The sequence below is a fragment of the Salvia hispanica genome, chromosome 3 (genome assembly GCF_029641045.1).
Source record: "Salvia hispanica isolate PSC_SH4W2 chromosome 3, Shi_PSC_v1, whole genome shotgun sequence".
Classification (NCBI taxonomy): Eukaryota; Viridiplantae; Streptophyta; class Magnoliopsida; order Lamiales; family Lamiaceae; genus Salvia; species Salvia hispanica.
Window position 1 is genome coordinate 44412326 of NC_142694.1, and position 19986 is coordinate 44432311.

Here is a 19986-nt window from a genome sequence, read left to right on the forward strand (position 1 = left end):
CAGTTCACTTGCTTCGTATGGTAAAAGTTGGTGCTCGGTAAACATTGTTCTTTAGTATCGTTTCAAGAAATACGCGCAACATATAGTGGAATCGATGCGTACACATGCTTATTTATATATGCCTGGCTCCCTGTATGCCATCTGTAGAGCTCATCGGAAAAGTCGATGGGTCTCCGTGGATGGCGTATGAGGAGCCAAGCATATCCACACATTCTATATATGTGTTACAATTTTCAATTTTGCCACATCCAAGATAATTGTTCCCCGTTTATCCCTTGATCCAAATTTCCAAGGTACGTATCTATTTAATTTCATTCGTTTAAATTAGAAGATTAGAACTTTAAAAATGAGATAGGTTTTAGTAATTAGTTTGATTAATTAATTAAGTAGCTAATTAATGTTGAAATGCTATTTTATTTTTTGAGAGATGTTGCAATTATTATTCGCTGCGCTCACCTCCCGATAAGGCATCCACGCTTTGTATAAACCGACAACATGAAAGTTACAACCTTTGCATTGCCCAATCAACTTCAACCCCTACACACATATGTGTGTTTGGGTGTGTGTTTTCTATAATTTAATCACTCTATGTACCATACATTTACATCAATTTGACACAAGTTTCATTCTTGATTTAACTAATATTGATGATTTGTTTTTGTTTAAGTACTCTTTATTTATTTTTATTTTTGCAGCAACTAACAATGTACATATATATGTAGTGCTTGGCCAATCAGATCTCAAGAAACCCAAACTTTGTTGCTAGCAAGATTTTGATCAGAGATGCTATATATCTAGCTAGGTGGGTAGCTAGATGATAGTGGTTACTATGTGTGTAGATAGATACAAATTTGAAAACCAAAAAAGCAATGGGGTGAAAATGTGCTCAAGATTATAAGTTTGGAAGGTGAGGCTAAGGGCTTTGAGTATATAGGAAAGTGAAACAGATGGATCTGAGGAGATGCTTAGGGTTTTTTAGGTCCATCTGCATAGACCCTAGAGTGGGCCTAACACTGTGTATTGTGTGTGTGTGTGTGTGATAGCTACTTGAGGAAGAGGGCATATTTCATTTTTTCATTTCATTATTTGTATTAGTATATGGTTGGTTAATTGAAGACACACATACATGATACAACCATGTACACTCCCATGTGTGTGTGTGTGTGTGAGAGAGAGAGAGAGAGATAGGGGAGTATGTGATATGTGGAGAGATGGGAGTGTGTGAGTAGGAAAAAGGGGTTTTGTTATCATATGATGGCTGCTTTTGCTGGGCTTTTGGGATTCCAATTGAATCATTGTAACATTTAGTATAGAGAGGGAATGGGGCAATGGACCACTTCTCCCACCACCCATTCAAAAACAAGAAAATGAATAATATTTCAAAATTTAATCACACACACACACATACACACACACTCTCTCTATTTGTTGGTGTGTGGTTGGTTAGTAGAGAATAAAATTACACAGTCAATGCAGGTCAAAAAAAGGACATAGATTGGGTTTGTGGCATCAAGAAAAGGGACCACCTCCACCCCTTCCTGGAGATCTCCTGAAACCAATTGGATTTTGGGTGCTCTCTCTCTCTCTCTCTCACTCATCATGTGCATGCATGTGTGTGTGTGCGCTTTCACAGACACACACAGAGCCCATCAGTGTAGTATGCAGTGTGGAGAACATTCCCCTGCATATATCAGCTTGTCTTAAATGGAGGTAAAGAAAATTAATTGAAAAGAATATATATTTAAAAAAAAAAAAGAAGGAAATATACTACTATATCACATTTCTTTTTGCATTGTGATCAGACTACTTAAAGCAGATTCCATTCTTCACACGCTCAAAATTTGAATTAGATTAAATTGGATCATATTTAGATGTTTGTTTATTGGGTTAGTGGGTTGTGATTGGTAATAGGCTAGGGGTGCAAGTTGTAAGATGAATCCACATGTACATATGTTTGTGTAGTACAGGACATTCATTATTGACATATGTACCTATTCTTGTGAAAGAATTTGTAGCATCAACTTGATATTGGTGTTATTTTAGCACAAGAACATTTTGTGCCTTTTACATCGCTTGCTAACCAGTTATAGAGAGCAATAAGGCTGGGAACAGAAATTTGTGGAGAAATATGTTAATATCGGAACTTAATTGTTTGTTTGATTTTAATGGTCGAGTTTTTCAAGAATAAAATCAAATTAGAGAGTTTCTTACCATTGGAATCAGAAAGAAATAAGTGAAGCGCATGGTAAAAAAAAACGTCAGTGAAATGGAACATTCCAAAATATGGGTTTTTTTGCAAAATATAATACTATGTGACATTTAAAAAAAACGTCAGTGAACATTCCAAAATATAATATGTGACATTTAATAACCGATAGAGTTATTTACACAATGTCTAAAAAAGATGGGGTTTTTTGCAAACTTGATGAGGAAAGATGAATTAAAAGAATGTTCAAGGATTATATTTTTCTTAGAGCAAGCCATGCCCTTACTGGTGGACAAAGACGAATGGAGGTGGGGTTGCACAAGGTCAGATGATCCTATGAGAGTATAAGTAACGTAAATTAAATTCGTTCTTTCGAGCAGTCGTCAACTCCTTGTATGATAGCTCGGACTCCACATGTTCTGTTTCCTGAACTTACGTACTCCCACCGTCCCACGTTACTTGAGACGTTTCTTTTCGGCACGAGATTTAAGAAAATTGTGTTTAGTGAGTTAAATAAAGTAAACGAGAGAATAAAGTAAGAAAAAGAAGAGAGAGTAAAGTAAAAGAAAGAATAAAGTAAGTGAGGTTAGATATTTTATTTTTAGCCAAAAAATTAAATCACTCAAGTAACTTAGGACAATCCAAAATGAAATACGATTCAAGTAACTTGGGACGGAGGGAGTACCAGATATTAGGATTGGATGTTCAAGTCCCTGCTTCGATCTAGGCACCAAATTTACATTACTAGGTGGTACTACTAATTATGAGAATATAATTCATAGTATAATGGTGGTAGTATTTAATGAGAAAATTTGCGTTAAAAAAATAAAAGCAAAACCTTTCAAGCTTAGTGGGCCTGAAAATGACCATGGGCCGCAGACAGTTGCGGTTTTCATGGGCTTTTTCTCAAGGGATTAATAGAATGGATTCTGTATCAAAGTCCATTTTTCAGGTTTATCTAAAAAATAAATTAGTTTTAAAGAATTAAGCTGGGAGAATGGATATACTCACTAATAAATTTAGTTAAAACTGTTTTTCGGGATTGCTTTATTAGACAAGAGGCTCCAGTCTCACCAGACCCTACCCAACCCAAACCGATTTACAAATATTTTGTTGAAGATATATACTTTTATTTAAATAACAATCACTCTTACATAACAATCATTTTTATTTTATTATATGCACAATAAATGTTACTAGTATTTTTACAAAATGCAGTTTTTGGGTCAGTTTTTGAGCTGAGTTTGGGCTGTGGATGAGTCGAGGTCGAGTCCAAAACGATGACGACCACCGAAGCTAACCTCATAGCCGTAATTGTCTCTAAGGAAGGGACATCACAAACTAATTTAAAAATATTCACTAATAAGATGTTTTTTCTTTAACTAAATAAGTCGAAAATTCAAGTCACGTTGAAATTAACCCGAGTGTGTATCCAATTATGTGTGTGTAAGTGCATAGCTCTTAAGAAACAAGGGTTTGTACTTTGTATTTGTTATATTTCATGATTAAAAACAAGGGTTTGTATTTGTTATAGTTCACAATGGTTTATTTATCAAAATAAAGTGTAGTTGAGTTTGTCGGGAACGATTATCCTAGTTCTATATATCAAATTTTATTGTTTGTTTTAAAATGAAAGGGGATACTTGTTTGATAGTAATTTGAATTAGATAAATATAACGTTGATTTGTTCGATTAGAATATACTGTTTCATTCTAAATTTTAATACCATCATCAATTAAGACATATTTTCATGAAAAGTCCATTTTCGAGGTCAAGTAAATGCGCCAATATAAAATCATTACAATTTATTAATTAGTCACTCTCCCTTTCTTTAGAAATATTTATTTTCTTCTTTCAGTGTGTAACAAATGTGTGCTTCTAAAATCATGCAACTTTATCTCTTTTTCATCACTTTCGGTGTTTTGTAATTGATATTTAAGAAGCAATTTGCAGGTTAGTGGTGCAAACAAGTATAGATGGTCGTAATTGGAATTCCTTGTGTCCCACTTGTCTTGATCAACACCATTATCGCAAAATTAACTTTGGTTTAAATGGTTGTCCTTTTTAGATTTAGACCATCTTTTTTCATGTCATATCTTAATCATGCGTTGAATAATTACTCTCAGTTATTAAAGGATTTGTTTTTAGTATTTGTAAATGTTCAAAAGGATAAGCTTAAAGTGAGTTATAGCATCTTTTTATCAACCTAAAAAGAGGAATGTTTTATCCTAGCTAATACATTAATTTTAGATTTTAAAAGATTAGATAAATTTTAATCTAAAAATAATTACGTAGATATGATACTTTACTTTGAAGCAATGCCGTATTGAATTCAAAATTAATCCCAGACCAATTCATTCCTATACACTATGCAGCTATACTAATTCCACTTTAAAAGCTTTTGTTAGTATGCCTTGAATCTGTATAGTTTGCCGCTAGTCGAACGGGAGCCTAGCCCGTCGTCTGTGTATCTATTTATATAGAAGTAGGGCGCACAACTCTGTACTCTAAAAACAATCTGAATACAATATGTTCTCCGTTTCTGCCTGTGGACGTAGCCAACGCAACGTTGGTGAACCACGTAAATTCTGTGTCTTTTTACGTTTCTGTTTATCTCGATTACACAATTGCTCTATTCTGTCACAGCTTTAATCTCATTATTATGTGGCTAATTCATGACTATATCTTTGTTATTCTTCTTTGTATAATTCATAGAAAATCAACCAAGTTAATAACAAAAACAATAGTATAGTATGATTTTAAATATTAAAGAAACGTAGGCATGCTGAAAATTTGTTGATTCTTAATTGTTTCGGCCATTTTCTTTAATGTTAAGTATGTCTATATATGTATGGATAATTGCATTGATCCATTAATTAGTAGTGGAAGCAAAGTGCATGTAGCCCCGCCCACTATTATTAAAAACACCAAGTGCGTTGGTTCCGATTTCCGTTTCTGAAGTTATTACAAATTTGGACTTATACCACTCCTCATTTATGTGTTGGAACTATCACCAATTCATAGCCAGAAATTGACATTTTTATAATGCATTTATGAATAAGTACAATCGTTTTGGATGGTTTGCAAAGTTATCGATTAAATTAAACCGATAATCGAACCGAATCGATTCGGTTTTCGATTCTTACATCAATGAACATTCGATATTTGGTTTCTTACATTAGCGCCCCCAACTCACTTAGCCCTAAGTTACTATCTCTCGCCATTCTCTCCGTCTCTCGCATCTTGCAAATGTGAGTGTGACCTCTTTAGGCATAATTGATTGAGCATTTTAAGTGGATAACCATATTGTATATCTTGTTCTACTTCTTGCTTGTGTTGTTACAAGTTTGGTATATGTGACAAATTGATGTGCTTCATATTAATACAACTGAAAATATCATAACAAAGCTTGAAGAGTAGTTTTGTTGTCTTATAAACTGTCTGCATACTTGAAGGCTTGTAGTGCTTAAATTGTGCTCGGTTATAAGTTGATCAAGGATATTTTATAAAGGAAATATGCAATATAAATTCACTTAATTAGGGTATTTTATTTTTTAATCTATTCAAACTCCACTAAGCACATATTTTTCAATTTACCTTTTCGATTCGGTTAAAGTTCCACTTGACTCCAGACCAAAAGTCCTCATCCATTCCCATTTAAATTATTGAATGAGACCCAAAGTCCCCAATAAGAGACATTGTGACATATCATCAATATAGAAATTCAAAAAGATAAACCACCAAGAACTTAGGATAGAATAGGAGTACTCATTACATCATCCAATTAAAAAAGAGAAAAAGGTAGTACAACTTTCAAAGACCACCGTGGTGTGGCGGCTTCCACCGTGCTCCGCCGCTGGCCGGCAAAGAATCCCACACACAACCTTTTTTCACAACACAAACTCAGACCCCACTTCTCCTATCCTTCTCAAAATGTGAAAGTTGCTATATACTAGTATATCACTTTACATTGTTTTTTCTCTTACCATTTACCTGCAAAAAGTCACAAAAACTCCAAGAATGAGAACCACTTGCTCTTTGGAAAAAGAATATTCAAACACATAAAACCATTAGACATCATGTTGAATGCTTTAATCTGTTGCTCCTCAATTTTTCACACCACAGTAATTTTTTCCTGTTTTTAATTTCACAGGCAAACTCAGTAAATTATGCCCATTATTTTTTCAACTTTATCTTCCGTTTAAAAACGACCATCTTTTGACTCGTAATATTTCAATCATATGCAATTAATATATTAAAATAATGTAACACTAGTTCAGACAGCAAGCTAGAAAAGTGGGAGGAGTTCTTTGACTACCTAGGTTTCAAGACATCCCACTAATCTCCAAAAGAAACCTGCAGTGTTCATTGATGACGATGTTGTAGCTAGATTCTTTCCAAATTTTTACAGGACAAATGTCTATCTATGGCTCATTGTTTGCCTTTTTATGTGTATATCTTCAACCATTTAGACCTACTGCTTACATAAGTAGCAGTAGCACTTTCGGCCAACTTTTCTTGATTTGTCTACATATTGCACAAGTATACGACAACTGTACTTCAAATATATGTCTGTCGGCAATAGATATCATTTCAATGAAATGTGTTTTTCTTCACGATTTTGGCCAACTAAGTCAAAAATATGAAGGGCCAATATTTTCTATAGGAAGATGGCTATGTCCCATGACTAAGATTTATCACAATGGCTCCCACCAAAAAATTTGCAAGGCCCTACTGAGATAGAGAGACTAAAAAGGTCTAGGTCCAAGCCTAGAATTGTTAAATCGACTTGATCGAGAATATATATGTCTAGTTAAAACTAAGGGTTATAAACAATGCCAATAACATAATTGGTGACTAAACATATGTTTAGAGTCTACTAACAAAGAATAATCCCAACTCTCTCTATCACTTCCTAGAAGCAGTGTCGGTAGGCGGACAGCAAGATTAGGATTTTAGGATGAGACTTTTCATCTCTAACAGTGTTTTAGAAAAAACGATTGTTTCTGATTTCGGTAGAAAATGACAAGACAGAGCCCACGGGGTACAAGAAAACAGACAAGGGTTGGTATCTTTAGGTGATTAGCATTGACAAATTCATAATGTTAAGATAGAAGACAATTTATGATGGGGCCTGATAGATATTAGCAGGATATGTCATGCTAGTACATAGTGGTGAAATGGAGAAAGTTTACCGTTTAATTTTGCTTTAATGGATGAGTGTTTTGAATTTCCGGAAGTTGCTTAAGGCCTGCTTGTTGGTTTCTTGAACGCGACAGTGGGAGCTATCCGGCAACTCCTCTTCTGATGCTCTAGCACAAGTTGGTCGGCAAACCAGTCGAGTTTCTCCAAGTTGCTCTGCTCTCCCATCTTCTTACCACTGAAGAGGACAGACTCTACACTTTTCTGCTTCAGCATGTCCTCTGCTATCCCCATTAGCACTTTTACATTACTTGGACTGGAGTCTGAATCGACATTTGCACCACATTGGCCGAAGCTGGAACAACTTGCCTGTTGATAGAAACGTTTTAAGTGAGCTTAGGATTTTCCAAACATCTCTATCACTCACTAATTACCCATTTTACTCAAAATTATGCAGTTCAAATAACATTATAACTAATCTTGCAAAGTAATCCAAATTAGTACTCCCTAATCTTGCAAAGTAACATTATAACTAATCTTGCAAAGTAATCCAAATTAGTACTCCCTAATCAGATGTTTCTTAGTTTTTAGTTAATCCCAAGCCGTATATATCAGGCATCAAAATAAATATACCCACAGAATGCACACCTGAAAAATATACATATATATGGTATGTGTGTGTGTATAATAGAGTGAGAAAAGTTTATTAAGCAAGGTCATGCAGGGAGTAATGGGACCATTGCAGTAAATGACTGGCAGGACCATTTGAATAGTAGGAAATCAGTTTCAAGCCAGTTCAAGTCAAATGACAGTAGTTACATAGTCCCCTTCTCCATGAGATAAAAGACCATGATTGTTTTCCAAACTCGAGTCACATTCTGTGCGTGTATTACCATCTCCAGTAGGTTGAGGACCCCATCACAATCACACTTGGTGAAAAATCTTTAAAAAATGACACAATTGCAAACTGTGCCTTTCCCCTCCATGGTCCAATCTCATCATCCTCTGACTTCTACTACTAGTTATAGAAATACTAATACTAATGGGATTATTCAATATAAATGACAAATATTACAAACGGCATGTAATTTAGCTCTTTCCCTTCCTATCTCATCATTTTCTGACTGCTACTGATTTCAACAAAATGGTGCAGAATATGTTCAACTGAAATTGATCAATAATGTGAATTCCTGTGAGTTAAAAAGAGTCTTCTCCTACATTAGAGGAAGTAACTAGTTTGAATACCTTTCTTTTTGTAAAATTTAGCTTTCAAATCTAAAAACAGAGTGGCGGATACGTTGCAGTTCTGATCATGATCATTTCATGACAGAATGCGCGTAACTGCAACTTATGGTTGGCATTTTGGCATGTTGCATCAAATGGACAACGGTTCTTCTCCTGGTTTGAACTCTCCTTTTCCTTCACTCATCTTCACATTATTCTCCCCAGAAGAAACACACAGAATTTAATTGCATGCTCCCAAAATTACCACTGGCACATGTTCTCCTAATAACAACTTCCCCATCTCAATCCAGCCTGTTTCCCCACCCAATTTTCTCTCTCTTGAATATCCGAAATTAAGCAATTGATTTCATCATTACTCATTTAGCAGGATTTTAATGGTAAAAGTTGCGTTGAATCAGCTGATTAATTGATTTCGCGTTTTGCATACCTGAACCCTGACGTAATTGCTGCTGCGGCTCTCCCCAAACGCCATGGCTACAGCGTGGTCCACCATCTCCGCCGCGCTGTCGCCGGAAATCCGCGCTAGCGGCCGCGCCCAATCCTTCGCCTTCCACGTCTTGACCTGCTCGTAGTCAAAGCTTCCCTCCGTCGGCTGCCCGCCCGCGCCGAGTGAAAGGACCAAAATATCCTCCACTCCTCTCACAAACGGAAATTCCTGCTTATTGTGCAGCACGTGCGTGATCGCCGCCGCGGTAGGGTTTCCCATCGCAATTCCGCCGTCCACCCCCACGCACCGGGTCAATCCGTCGACCGATTTCATGCAAACCGGATCGAAAACCACCGGATCGGCAGCCGTCGCCGAGCAAACCTCCCATAGGTTGAAATCGAAGCTGTCGCTCTCGAGCGCGTCCGCTCGCGAGAACAGAAACGGCGCCGCACTGGAGAGGTCGTAGCAGGGGATTAAAACCGGTTTTAGCGTGTCCTTCAGCGTGAGGCTGCGGCCGGTCCTCTCGTCCTTGAACGCCTCCTTCATCGCCTTCTCCATCCCCGCCGCCGACGAACCGTCGCCGGATTTATTAAAAACGCGCTTGAGAAAACCGCTCTTCGAACTCCGCGAGTGTAACTTTTTCCCCTCCGCAGCGAGGAACCTCAACGTGTCGTCCGCGTGGAAAATCGGACGGTTCTGATCGGCCGCGGCGAAGAGCATCGCTGTGAAGATGCCGCCGACGCCTGTGCCGGCGGCGACGTCGAAATAATCGGCGATTCTGGCGTCAGGATTCGCCGATTTGTTCTTAAGCGCGGTTTCCAGATACGACAGCGTTTTGCCAGACAAAATGGTTCGCATACCGGCGCCGTCGATGCTGAGGATGCAGATTTTCCCCCTCTGATTTTTCTCCGCCTGAATTTCAGCGCTCTTCGGCTGCGGTAACCAGAGGTGCTGATCGTCGTAGCCGAACAAAAACTTGCTCTCCAAAATGGAGAAAATCTCGTAGCTCAGTTTGTCGGTATCGATGCTTGGCTCCTGCTTGTTGCTAAGGTCGTCGTCGTTAACTGCACACGCCATTTTCTTAGTGAAAACCTCTTCACGTCATCCGATTATATATCTTTTGAATTGGATGAGAGAAAAGGAGGCAGCAAACTACAACACAAGTCAAAATACAGTTTTAGCAGAGCATGTTTGTTTTGATTTCCCGTTTTATATAAAGTGGAAACAGATTTAAATTTAAAAAAATATAAATGGTGAAATGGTAATTTGCCGCTAAATTCCTAGCCATTGCTTACCTGATCTATATTGATTTTGTAATTAAACTCTTCATGGAGTATTAAATGTAAATATTTTTACTTAGCAGTATTTGACTAAAATAGTGACAGAAATCTCAACATTGAAAGACTTGCGGTTATCTACTCTAACTCAGTTTGGTATTGTAAAAATTCTTAAATTTGGAATTGAATTTCAATTCCAATTGAATTTCAATCTACAATTGTAATTCCATATTAAAAATAGTGGAATTTCAAATATTCACACATTTTCGCATATTTTACATAATACACAAATTTTGCACACACTTCACGCATTTAACACAATACACACATTTCACACAACACACAGTGTGCAGGTACGAAGCCAGGAAATTATAACAGGAGGGGCAAAAATATTACTACCTCCGTCCACCAAAATTTGTACCATTTTTCCATTTCCGTCCGTCCCCCAAAATTTGTCTCATTTCACTTTTACCATTTTTAGGAGTGAACCCCATATTCCACTAACTCATTCTTACTCACATTTTATTATAAAACTAATATATAAAAGTAGGATCCACAATCCATTAACTTTTTCAACTCACTTTCCATTACATTTCTTAAAACCCATGCTGAGTCAAAGTGGGACAAATTTTAGTGGACGGATGTAGTAATATGTAAATAAATAAATATTATAATAAAATAAAATATATTATATTATTAAATGTAAAGGTATAAGGTGGTGTGTTGCTTAGGGGAGGGACAAATAAATTATTATTTATTTAAATGTAAGGGAGCAAATTGTGTGAATTTCCATATAATAAGGCAATATAATATAAATTTCTACATGGTTATGAAAAATTGAGGTGGGGCATTTGCCCCATCTCATTATATACTAGATCCGTCCCTGGCAGTGTGTGAAGTGTGTAGTGTTTGTACAGTGTGAAGTGTGTAGTGTGTGAAGTTTGTGTAGTGTGTGAAATATGCGTAGTGTGTGTAGTGTATGAAGTCTGTGTAGTGTGTGAAATTGTGTAGTGTGTGTAGTTTGTGAAATATGTGAACTGTGTGTAGTGTATGAAATATGTGAAGTGTGTGAAATATGTGAAATATGTGTATATTTTACCAAACATGTCAATTCAATTTCATATCAATTCTTCATTTTACCAAACATAGGATTTGAAATTGAGTTATAATTCATTTCCATAGAATTTCAATTTCAATTCAATTTCAATCATGTGTACTAAATAGAGTCTAAATTTTAGCAAATGCTTATTATCACTATTTGTTAATACACCCGCAATCTCATATAAATTTGAAATAGAATATATTTCCTATTTCAATCGTTCCACATAAATAGTTTATATATATTTATGACAAATTTTTCTCTTTCTCTTTTACTTTATCATTTATAGGTTCACCATATTACACAATTTTAAGTACTTATTCTTCTTCCTTCATACTTTACCAATTACGCATTAAAACTTGTATTAACCCTAAATGACCTATTTTTATAGGGAGGAGAAAATATTACAATTTGCGATAATACAGTATTAATGTGACTGACGTATATTTATAATACTTATACGTTCAAAATATTATACTTAAATGCATATTTCAATGTACTATTGATTTTTTTTCATTTTTCCGGACTAAATTTTTCCCAAATAGGTAAATAAAAATTGTACATTTAGACGATATTATATGCAAGTTGAATTTTTCCTCGCCAAATTCCAATTGGGTACCTTAGAACAAATACAATATTATATACGAAAAGAGAGTACTTCAATTCACTCATTCGAAACTGCATTACAACACAATTGTTCAAAATGCTTCAATACACTTTCCTCATATCTCTCATTTCTTCGTTCCGTCCCAAAAAAAATGTCACACTTTTCTTTTTAGTTTGTCCCACAAAAGATGTCACATTTCCCTTTTAGAAATAGTTCTCTCTCACATGAATATAAAAATTATATTTTCTCTCTCCATTTACTACACAAAATAAAATCTCCTAAAATCTTGTGTCGTCCCACAAGTATGACATCTTTTATGGGACGGATGGAGTACCATTTTACATGGATTTTACAAAATCCTAATTGCATTGTATTAAATCAAATGCTGAAAAAATTATACTATTAAGGATAGGAATAATGATATTGTTATTGTGTGATAGGAACACCATATCATTTTATAAACAAAATATAATCATTTTTATGCAACAAAAATATCATTTCTAACCCTCAAAATATCACTTCACATTCAAAACAACAATCAAACACATCAGCAATACCATATCATTTATAAACAGAATATACTCCTTCTGTTTCCTAAAAATAAACACTTCATTTTAGAAAACTTCTTTTTCTCTATTTTCTACTTACTCACTTTTCCTTTCTATCTATCTTCCCTTTTATCAATTTTACATTAAAATTCACGTTGTTTATTGAAGCTGCTCGGGATGTGACAGTACAAGTGTAGTGTGTGTGCAGTGTTGCGATATTCAAATAAGGCAGGTTCCCCAGATCCAGCAAGTCCACTAGATCACTTGGTCTAGGAACTCGTAGGTTGTGCGGAATCCCGGTCGTCGGACACACAAGTACTTCCCCGCTTCAAAAACCCTCAACCACTTTACTAAACCTAGTATAGGGAAGTAGGGATCGATCCCACAGAGAAGGATGCGTAAGACTCGTAATCAAGGATTTGGGAGTATTTTTGGTGTTGGCTGCTGCCACGCATTTTCTTGGGTTGAGGAAAATTAAAATTAACTTGACTTGGGAATATTAGAAAGAAACTTAACCTAACAGCTAGACCTAGGAGATAATTCTACAGTGGGACCACATCTAAGAAAAAGCAGAGTACGACTGGAAAGTGGCAGAATAACTAACTCTCGTACTAACTGACAGTGACATCGTCTTCTACAACCAAATTCGCATAAAACTTCTTGAGAAAACACATAAGCAAATCAAAAACAGGGCTACTAACTTGAAATCAAATCTATGCATAAATAACGAAGAACTTAACAGATCTGCATACCTAGACGAAGCGAAATAGAAAACAAAGGAAATAAAACAAGTCTATCAACTACTGTTTCTTTCACACGCCAAAACCAACTTCAGACGCTAAATCCACTCCGGATCCAAGCGTCCGACACGGACTCCAAACAGAAGAAATTCTCCATCACGTCAGATTTACAAATTTAAGCTCCGAACACTCAATCAACCACAGATCTGTCACCAAATTCCACATCAAACACCTCAATAACGAAATAAGCAGAGATCGACATAGCAATTTAAGAATTACGCTAACAGCAGAGAGATCTAAGCAAAATAACTTGAAATTAAACAGCTAAACTCAGATCCATGAGCGATAAGCAGTTAAACATCATCAACATCAAAGTCGACTCCCAAAAGTGAAGTTCGACGGTGGAAACTAGCAAAAACAGCTGAAATTAAAACAATTGTATCTTCGCCCTCACTAGGACGGTGTTACCAAACTCGAGATCTTTAGAAAGTACCCCCCCTATCACGATTATCTCCAGAATTTTTCCCAAGTGTGTGTGTAAATGTATGAGCTAAGAAGAGTAAAAACTATATATCATTGCGCTGCATGCTCCTCTCTATTTATAGGCGTTTTAGTGGGTCCAGCGAGGTATTGATAATGACTTTGTTGCCCTCAGCTGTAGACTCCCTTTATCACGCCAATTTCCTCGTAATTCCTGCTCATTTCGTTCCATTCTCCTGCTAGACCATCTCCTCCATAACTTCCTCGATCTAGCCATTTTCTTCACACACCTGGCTTAGGAAACGTGTTAGACCCAGCAAATTATAACATTACTTTGCACATACCGATGCATGAAATTAGCCTTATCATTTATAAAGTTCACTACTTTTAGAATATAGAGGAAGAAGTATCATTTTATACAACAAAATCATCATTTTAACTCCTCAAAATTGTACAATTGTAAAAAAATTGTCATATCAACTCTATATTTTATAGATTGTACAATTTGATTTAAAAACGGGTAATACTAACAGACTCTTAACATGTAATACGGGTAATGCATTGACTCATCTCCCCCTCCCACTTCACTCAAGGTTGTCCCTAAGCCATCGTCGTGAAGGGGGGAACAGAGAGATCAATGCAAAACTAAAATCATAAAACTTCTCACACTTAGACCAAGCAATGGGCTAAGTGGGAGAAAGACACAGAAAAACATAGAAAAACAAATAAAACAACAGAAAACACGAACTTCTCACACTTAGACCACGCAGTGGGCTAAGTGGGAGAAGATATAACAAGTGATAAACACATATATAACAGGTAGACAATAAAAAAAAGAAAAGAACAAAAAATAAAAGTTACTTGGTCAAGAGATGTTTGATCATTTCTGGGGCTGGCTCCCTCGGGAGCCAGACTGGGGTGGGACTCCGGGGCGGGTCACTTTCACCTTCTTCCTAGCTGGCTGCTCCAGCTCTTCTTCCTTCTGCTCTGGGATTTCCGGTACTGACTTTCTCACGATCAATTTTGATTTTGGTGGGGCTGGAACTTGCACGGGAATGGTCGGGGAGATCATCTGAAGCGACTGCTGTGGTCGCTTGACGGAGGGACTGCTATGGGTGGGCTGCCTGACCTCACTGCTGGACCCAGGAGTTGTCCTCAACTGGGTCAAGGGAAGCGTCTGCTGCATCCACTTCAACATTTTCATTGAAAGCTCCACCGCTTCCGTCATCCTATCATTCTGTTTGGCACATTTCACTGCCAAATCAGCAATATTTCCCCTCAGGGTCTGCACTGCCTCCCGATTTCCCATCAATTCGTTCCTTATCCCACCGAGTTCCTTCATCATATCCTTCCGCATTATCTGCATCTCCTTTTTCATGTCCTGGACTTCCTTCCGCAGCTCCTCGATCTCTTCACTTGGCATGGCCTTTTCTGCTTCCTCCGGCTCCGCCTTCACCTTGTCTCCTAAAGAATAGAAGAGAGTTTTGGTGCCTTGAGTCTGCAGCAACCCCTTGTTGAAGAAATAATCAACACTGAACACCTCTGGGGGGTCGCACATGACTACAAGTGGAGCAGCCTTGGCAATTCTCATTTCTATATTCCTCTGGAGGTAAGCGCCGATGAGGTGGCAGGTGTACATATGACGTCCTGGGTTGCTCGTCATCTGGTGGCACGCTTGCGCCATCCAATATCCGAGGTGCACCTTAACACCCTCTGCCATGCACCAAGTGAAGTAGAGATCGGTAGTAGTGAGGGCTGAATTCGCACTGCCCATCAAATTGTAACTGATAAATGTTTGAGTAAAACGGAGGATCCGATCTTCGATGTGGGAGGCTTTGGAGTAGCTGGATTTAAACGCCCCTGATTTAGAGTGCGTGACCAGTTCCCATGTTGTCTGGACTTTGAACCCAGGTGTGTTCTTTGGCATCCCCACCATCCTGTCGTTCCAAGCCCCCTCTTCATCTTCTTCCTTAGTGAACAACCCCATCCGTAGGGACCACTCCCTAATGCTCAACTCGTGCTCCTGATTGAAGAGTCTGAATGTGATGGAATCCGCGTCCAGGTCTGAGGTATTCTTCAAACGAAAAGTGGAGAAAAACTCTCTTGCCAGATCCACTGGTACCCTCTCTTGGCTGTGCTGCAACAGCCACTCAAACCCTATTGCCTGGATATAGGCGCGAAATTCTTTGTCACATGCAATCATCTTGAGCTCCCTCTTGCTATACTGTTTTCCCGACTTGGCCATCTTTCCTGCGCTGCATCGTTCCTTGTACACCGCGATTCTTTTCTGGTCGTCAAACTGTCTCATCTCCTCCAGCAATCTCTTAGTCAGCCAAATCACGGGGCGTCCGGGAATTGGCTCTTCCTCAACCTCCTCAGAGTTATAGCTTGGCTCAGGGATGGGCTCCTCGTGCTCGTCGACAAGGGTTTCCTCGGTCTCAGGGAAAAGGGTCTCCTCGACCTCCTGGACGGAGGGAGCTTTCCTTGACCGTGTAGATGCAGTCGCCGGCGCCTTTCCTTTTCTTGCTTTCTCCTTGGCCAAGCGCGCCTCTGTCTCTGTCGCTTCAGGTATGAAGTCATCAACTTCGTCAAGGAGGCTTCTCCTGGTGCGCTTCCTTTCGGCCCTTTCATCAATCTTGGGCTCACTTGTTTCCTGGTCATCAACCAGGTCCACGATCAATTTTAGCCCTTCCTCGGGCTCCGGTTCCGCCGTCGAATGTAGATCTGACTCCGCCAACAGCTTTTCTGGGGTTTCCCCCTCTTCAACCACCATCGGGGTTGCCCCCTCGATATAGATGGGTTTCTCCCCCCTGACATCTCCTGGAATAGGGGTTTCCCCCTCAGTAGTTGTTTCAAACATAGGGGTTTCCCCCTCAACAGCCTTCTCAAACACAGGGGTCTCCCCCTCAGCAATTTCAACAGAAACTGGGGTTTCCCCCTCACGAACTTCAAACACAACAGGGGTTTCCCCCTCACATATCTCAACAGCAATAGGGGTTTCCCCCTCAAGAACTTCATCAGCAGTAGGGGTTTCCCCCTCATACATTTCCCTACCCTCAAGATTAGGGTTCTCCGGTACATTACCTTCTGTCTCCTTCAAAGTCTCGTCATGCGTCTGTTCACCGTCCTCAGATTGCCTGTGTAAAGCCTCCTCTGTCTCCGCTACTTGCGAAACGCCCCTTGCATGAGGTAGTTCCGCGACTTGCGATCTTGTTTCAGAGAGATTTGCCGGTGTTGCGGCCGAATCCGCCGGAATTGGCAGTGATGGTACAGCCGGCGCAGACGGCATCAGACTGGCGGTGAATAGGGCGTACACCTCCTTCGCTTTCTTTATGCTTCCCACCTTCTGTGTTAATTCGGCCAACAAAGTGGGGTCATACTCAGTTCCCTTGGTCGAATCCATCGGTATAGATCTGAAAGAAAACGAAAAGAATTGGGCGATTTTGTTGTTAGGGTTTCGTCTGTCTTTTAGAGAGAGAGAGTGAATGAAGAGAGAAGGAAGAGCAAACACAATTTTTTTGTCTAATGAGGAATGATAGAGAGAGAAGGACGACGGTTGCCTTTTCTGGTGAAAAGATGGTGCGGTTGCAGGCGTGATGTAAGCAACCGTACGTCTCCCATAATTATCGGCCAAAATTTGAAATTCAAAATATCCTTTCCCTCCTTGACACCTTCCTTCAGGCTCTCTCCTGGCGAATCCCCTCGACCATGCCCTATAAAATAAAATTTGAAGATTCCAGACCCCTGGGTCGAGGTTAGGGCATAAAATACGGGTTCCCCTAGGAGTCTGGTGCTTCGAAATTATATACACATAAGTACATTTTTTTTTTTATCATTGTTTTTTTTTTTTTTTTTAATATTTTTTTTAGAGAAAAATTAAACTATTTACATGTTGTATTTCCGAGATTCCCTGGTTTAGTTGTGAATTTTCAAAATTTTCAGCTTACCCCTTGACCCATGAATTCATCGGAAATTACCCTCGTCCTTTTAGGCAATAATAGGGAGTGTGTGTAGTGGAATCTCGTCCACAACACACAACTCAGAATTATCCCTATAAACTTTCACTCTATGACCGTTTACAAGGAAAGGAACAGAGTTTGGAGCACTTCCCTGGATCTCTACTGCTCCATTTGCTCGGATGCCAACGATGGTGTATGGGCCAATTCATTTAGACTTCAGTTTCCCTGGCATGAGCTTAAGCCGAGACTGAAAAAGGAGCACTTTCTGTCCCACATGAAGTTCCTTGACCCGGAGGTTTTTATCGTGCCATAACTTCGTTCTTTCTTTGTACCACATGGCAGATTCAAACGACTCCAGCCGAAGTGCCTCCAACTCTTGCAATTGCAACTTTCTCTCTTCTTCGCATGCTATCGGCTTCATGTTCATTTCCTTCACTGCCCAGTATGCCTTGTGTTCAATTCCTACAGGCAAGTGACACATCTTACCAAACACAAGTCTGTAGGGTGACATTCCAATAGGTGTTTTAAAAGCAGTTCTGTAGGCCCACAATGCGTCCCCGAGTCTTTTGCTCCAGTCTTTCCTTGACGGATTAACTGTTTTCTCCAATATCGCCTTGATCTCGCGATTAGAAATCTCTGCCTGGCCATTAGACTGAGGATGGTAAGGAGTTGACACTCGATGGTGTACATCATATTTCTTCATCAAAGCCTCGATGGTGCGATTACAGAAATGTGTTCCTTGGTCTGAGATGATGGCTCTAGGAACTTCGTATCTGTTGAAAATGTTATCCTTGAGAAATTTCGCCACCTCCTTTGATTCGCAAGTTGTGGTGGCCTTAGCTTCTATCCACTTAGATACATAATCCACTGCAACCAATATGTAGGTATTCCCATAGGATGACGGAAACGGTCCCATAAAGTCCATTCCCCACACATCAAAATTTTCGCACACGATCACTGGGATCAGAGGCATCTCATCTCTCCTTGAAATTCCCCCTGTCTGTTGGCATCTCTCACAACACTGGCAGAATTCGAAAGCATCCTTATTCAATGTTGGCCAATAAAATCCGCTGTCTAGAACCTTCCTCGCTGTTTTCCTTGGCCCAAAGTGGCCTCCACATGCTAATGCGTGGCAATGATTTAACACATCTCTTTGTTCTCATTCGGGAATGCAGCGCCTAATCACTTGATCTGAGCACATTTTCCACAGGTAAGGATCATCCCAAAAATAAAATTTGGATTCGCTTCTAATCTTCATCCTCTGGGCCCGGGAAACTTCTTCTGAAACCGGCATCTCTCCTGTGACCAAGTAGTTGGCTAGATCAGCAAACCATGGTTCTGCATTCAGCGTGCGCTTCCCTTTATCTGATTCCCCTAGACCGGTCAGAGCCAAAACTGCTTCCCAGTCAGGTGGTCTAGGAAATTTCTCCAAAAAGTACAAATGTTCCTCGGGAAAGGCATCGAGTATAGCCTCTTCTGTTTCTCCTTGGAAGATTCTGCTCAAATGATCTGCTACCCTATTCTCCGTTCCTCTTTTATCTCGTACTTCCCAATCAAATTCTTGTAAAAGTAACACCCAACGGATTAACCTTGGCTTCGACTCCTTCTTAGCCAATAAGTACTTTATTGCTGCGTGATCCGTGAAGACTATAACCCTTGACCCAAGAAGGTAGGGTCGGAATTTTTCAAAGGCATACACGATGGCTAACATTTCATTCTCCGTGGTGTCATAATTCTTCTGAGCTTGATTTAGTGTTTTGGAAGCATAGAAGATCACATAGCTTTTTCCATCAATTTTTTGTCCTAAGACAGCTCCCACAGCGAAATCGCTCGCATCACACATTATCTCGAAAGGATGGTTCCAGTCTGGTGCCCTGATTATTGGTGCTGATACTAACCTGTCCTTAAGCAGCTGGAACGCCCTCTCACATCCTTCGTCAAAGACGAATTCAACATCATTTTGTAACAACCGAGTGAGTGGTTGCGCGATTTTTGCAAAATCCTTTATGAACCTCCTATAGAACCCTGCATGGCCTAGGAAACCTCTCACCTCTTTTTGGTTCGTAGGGTATGGTAATTTTGATATCACATCCACCTTTGCCTTGTCTACCTGGATACCCCTCTCAGAAACCACGTGACCTAGGACAATGCCTTCAGTCACCATGAAGTGGCACTTCTCGAAGTTCAACACTAAATGCTTCTCCTGACATCTCTGCAACACTAGATCCAGGCTGGCTAAACAAGCATCAAATGAGT

The 19986-nt window shown here is 39.1% G+C and overlaps 1 protein-coding gene across 1 annotated transcript; it reads right to left on the bottom strand.

Moving 5' to 3' along the window:
* Positions 1-5929: 5929 nt before the first annotated feature.
* LOC125212781 (patatin-like protein 6) lies at positions 5930-10211 on the bottom strand. Its single transcript, XM_089069241.1, has 3 exons — positions 9021-10211; positions 7402-7717; positions 5930-6199 (listed from the first exon to the last, which is right to left on the bottom strand). The coding sequence occupies exons 1-2, from the start codon at positions 10095-10097 to the stop codon at positions 7451-7453; spliced, it is 1344 nt and encodes a 447-aa protein (XP_088925367.1). The 5' UTR covers positions 10098-10211; the 3' UTR covers positions 5930-6199; positions 7402-7450.
* Between the last annotated feature and the right edge of the window lie 9775 nt (positions 10212-19986).

Coding starts and splice junctions, on each gene's coding strand:
- LOC125212781 (XM_089069241.1), bottom strand. CDS start 10,097: ATGGCGTGTGCAGTTAACGACGACGACCTTAGCAACAAGCAGGAGCCA. Junction 7,718..9,020: donor GCAATTACGTCAGGGTTCAG/GTATGCAAAACG, acceptor TTCTATCAACAG/GCAAGTTGTTCCAGCTTCGG.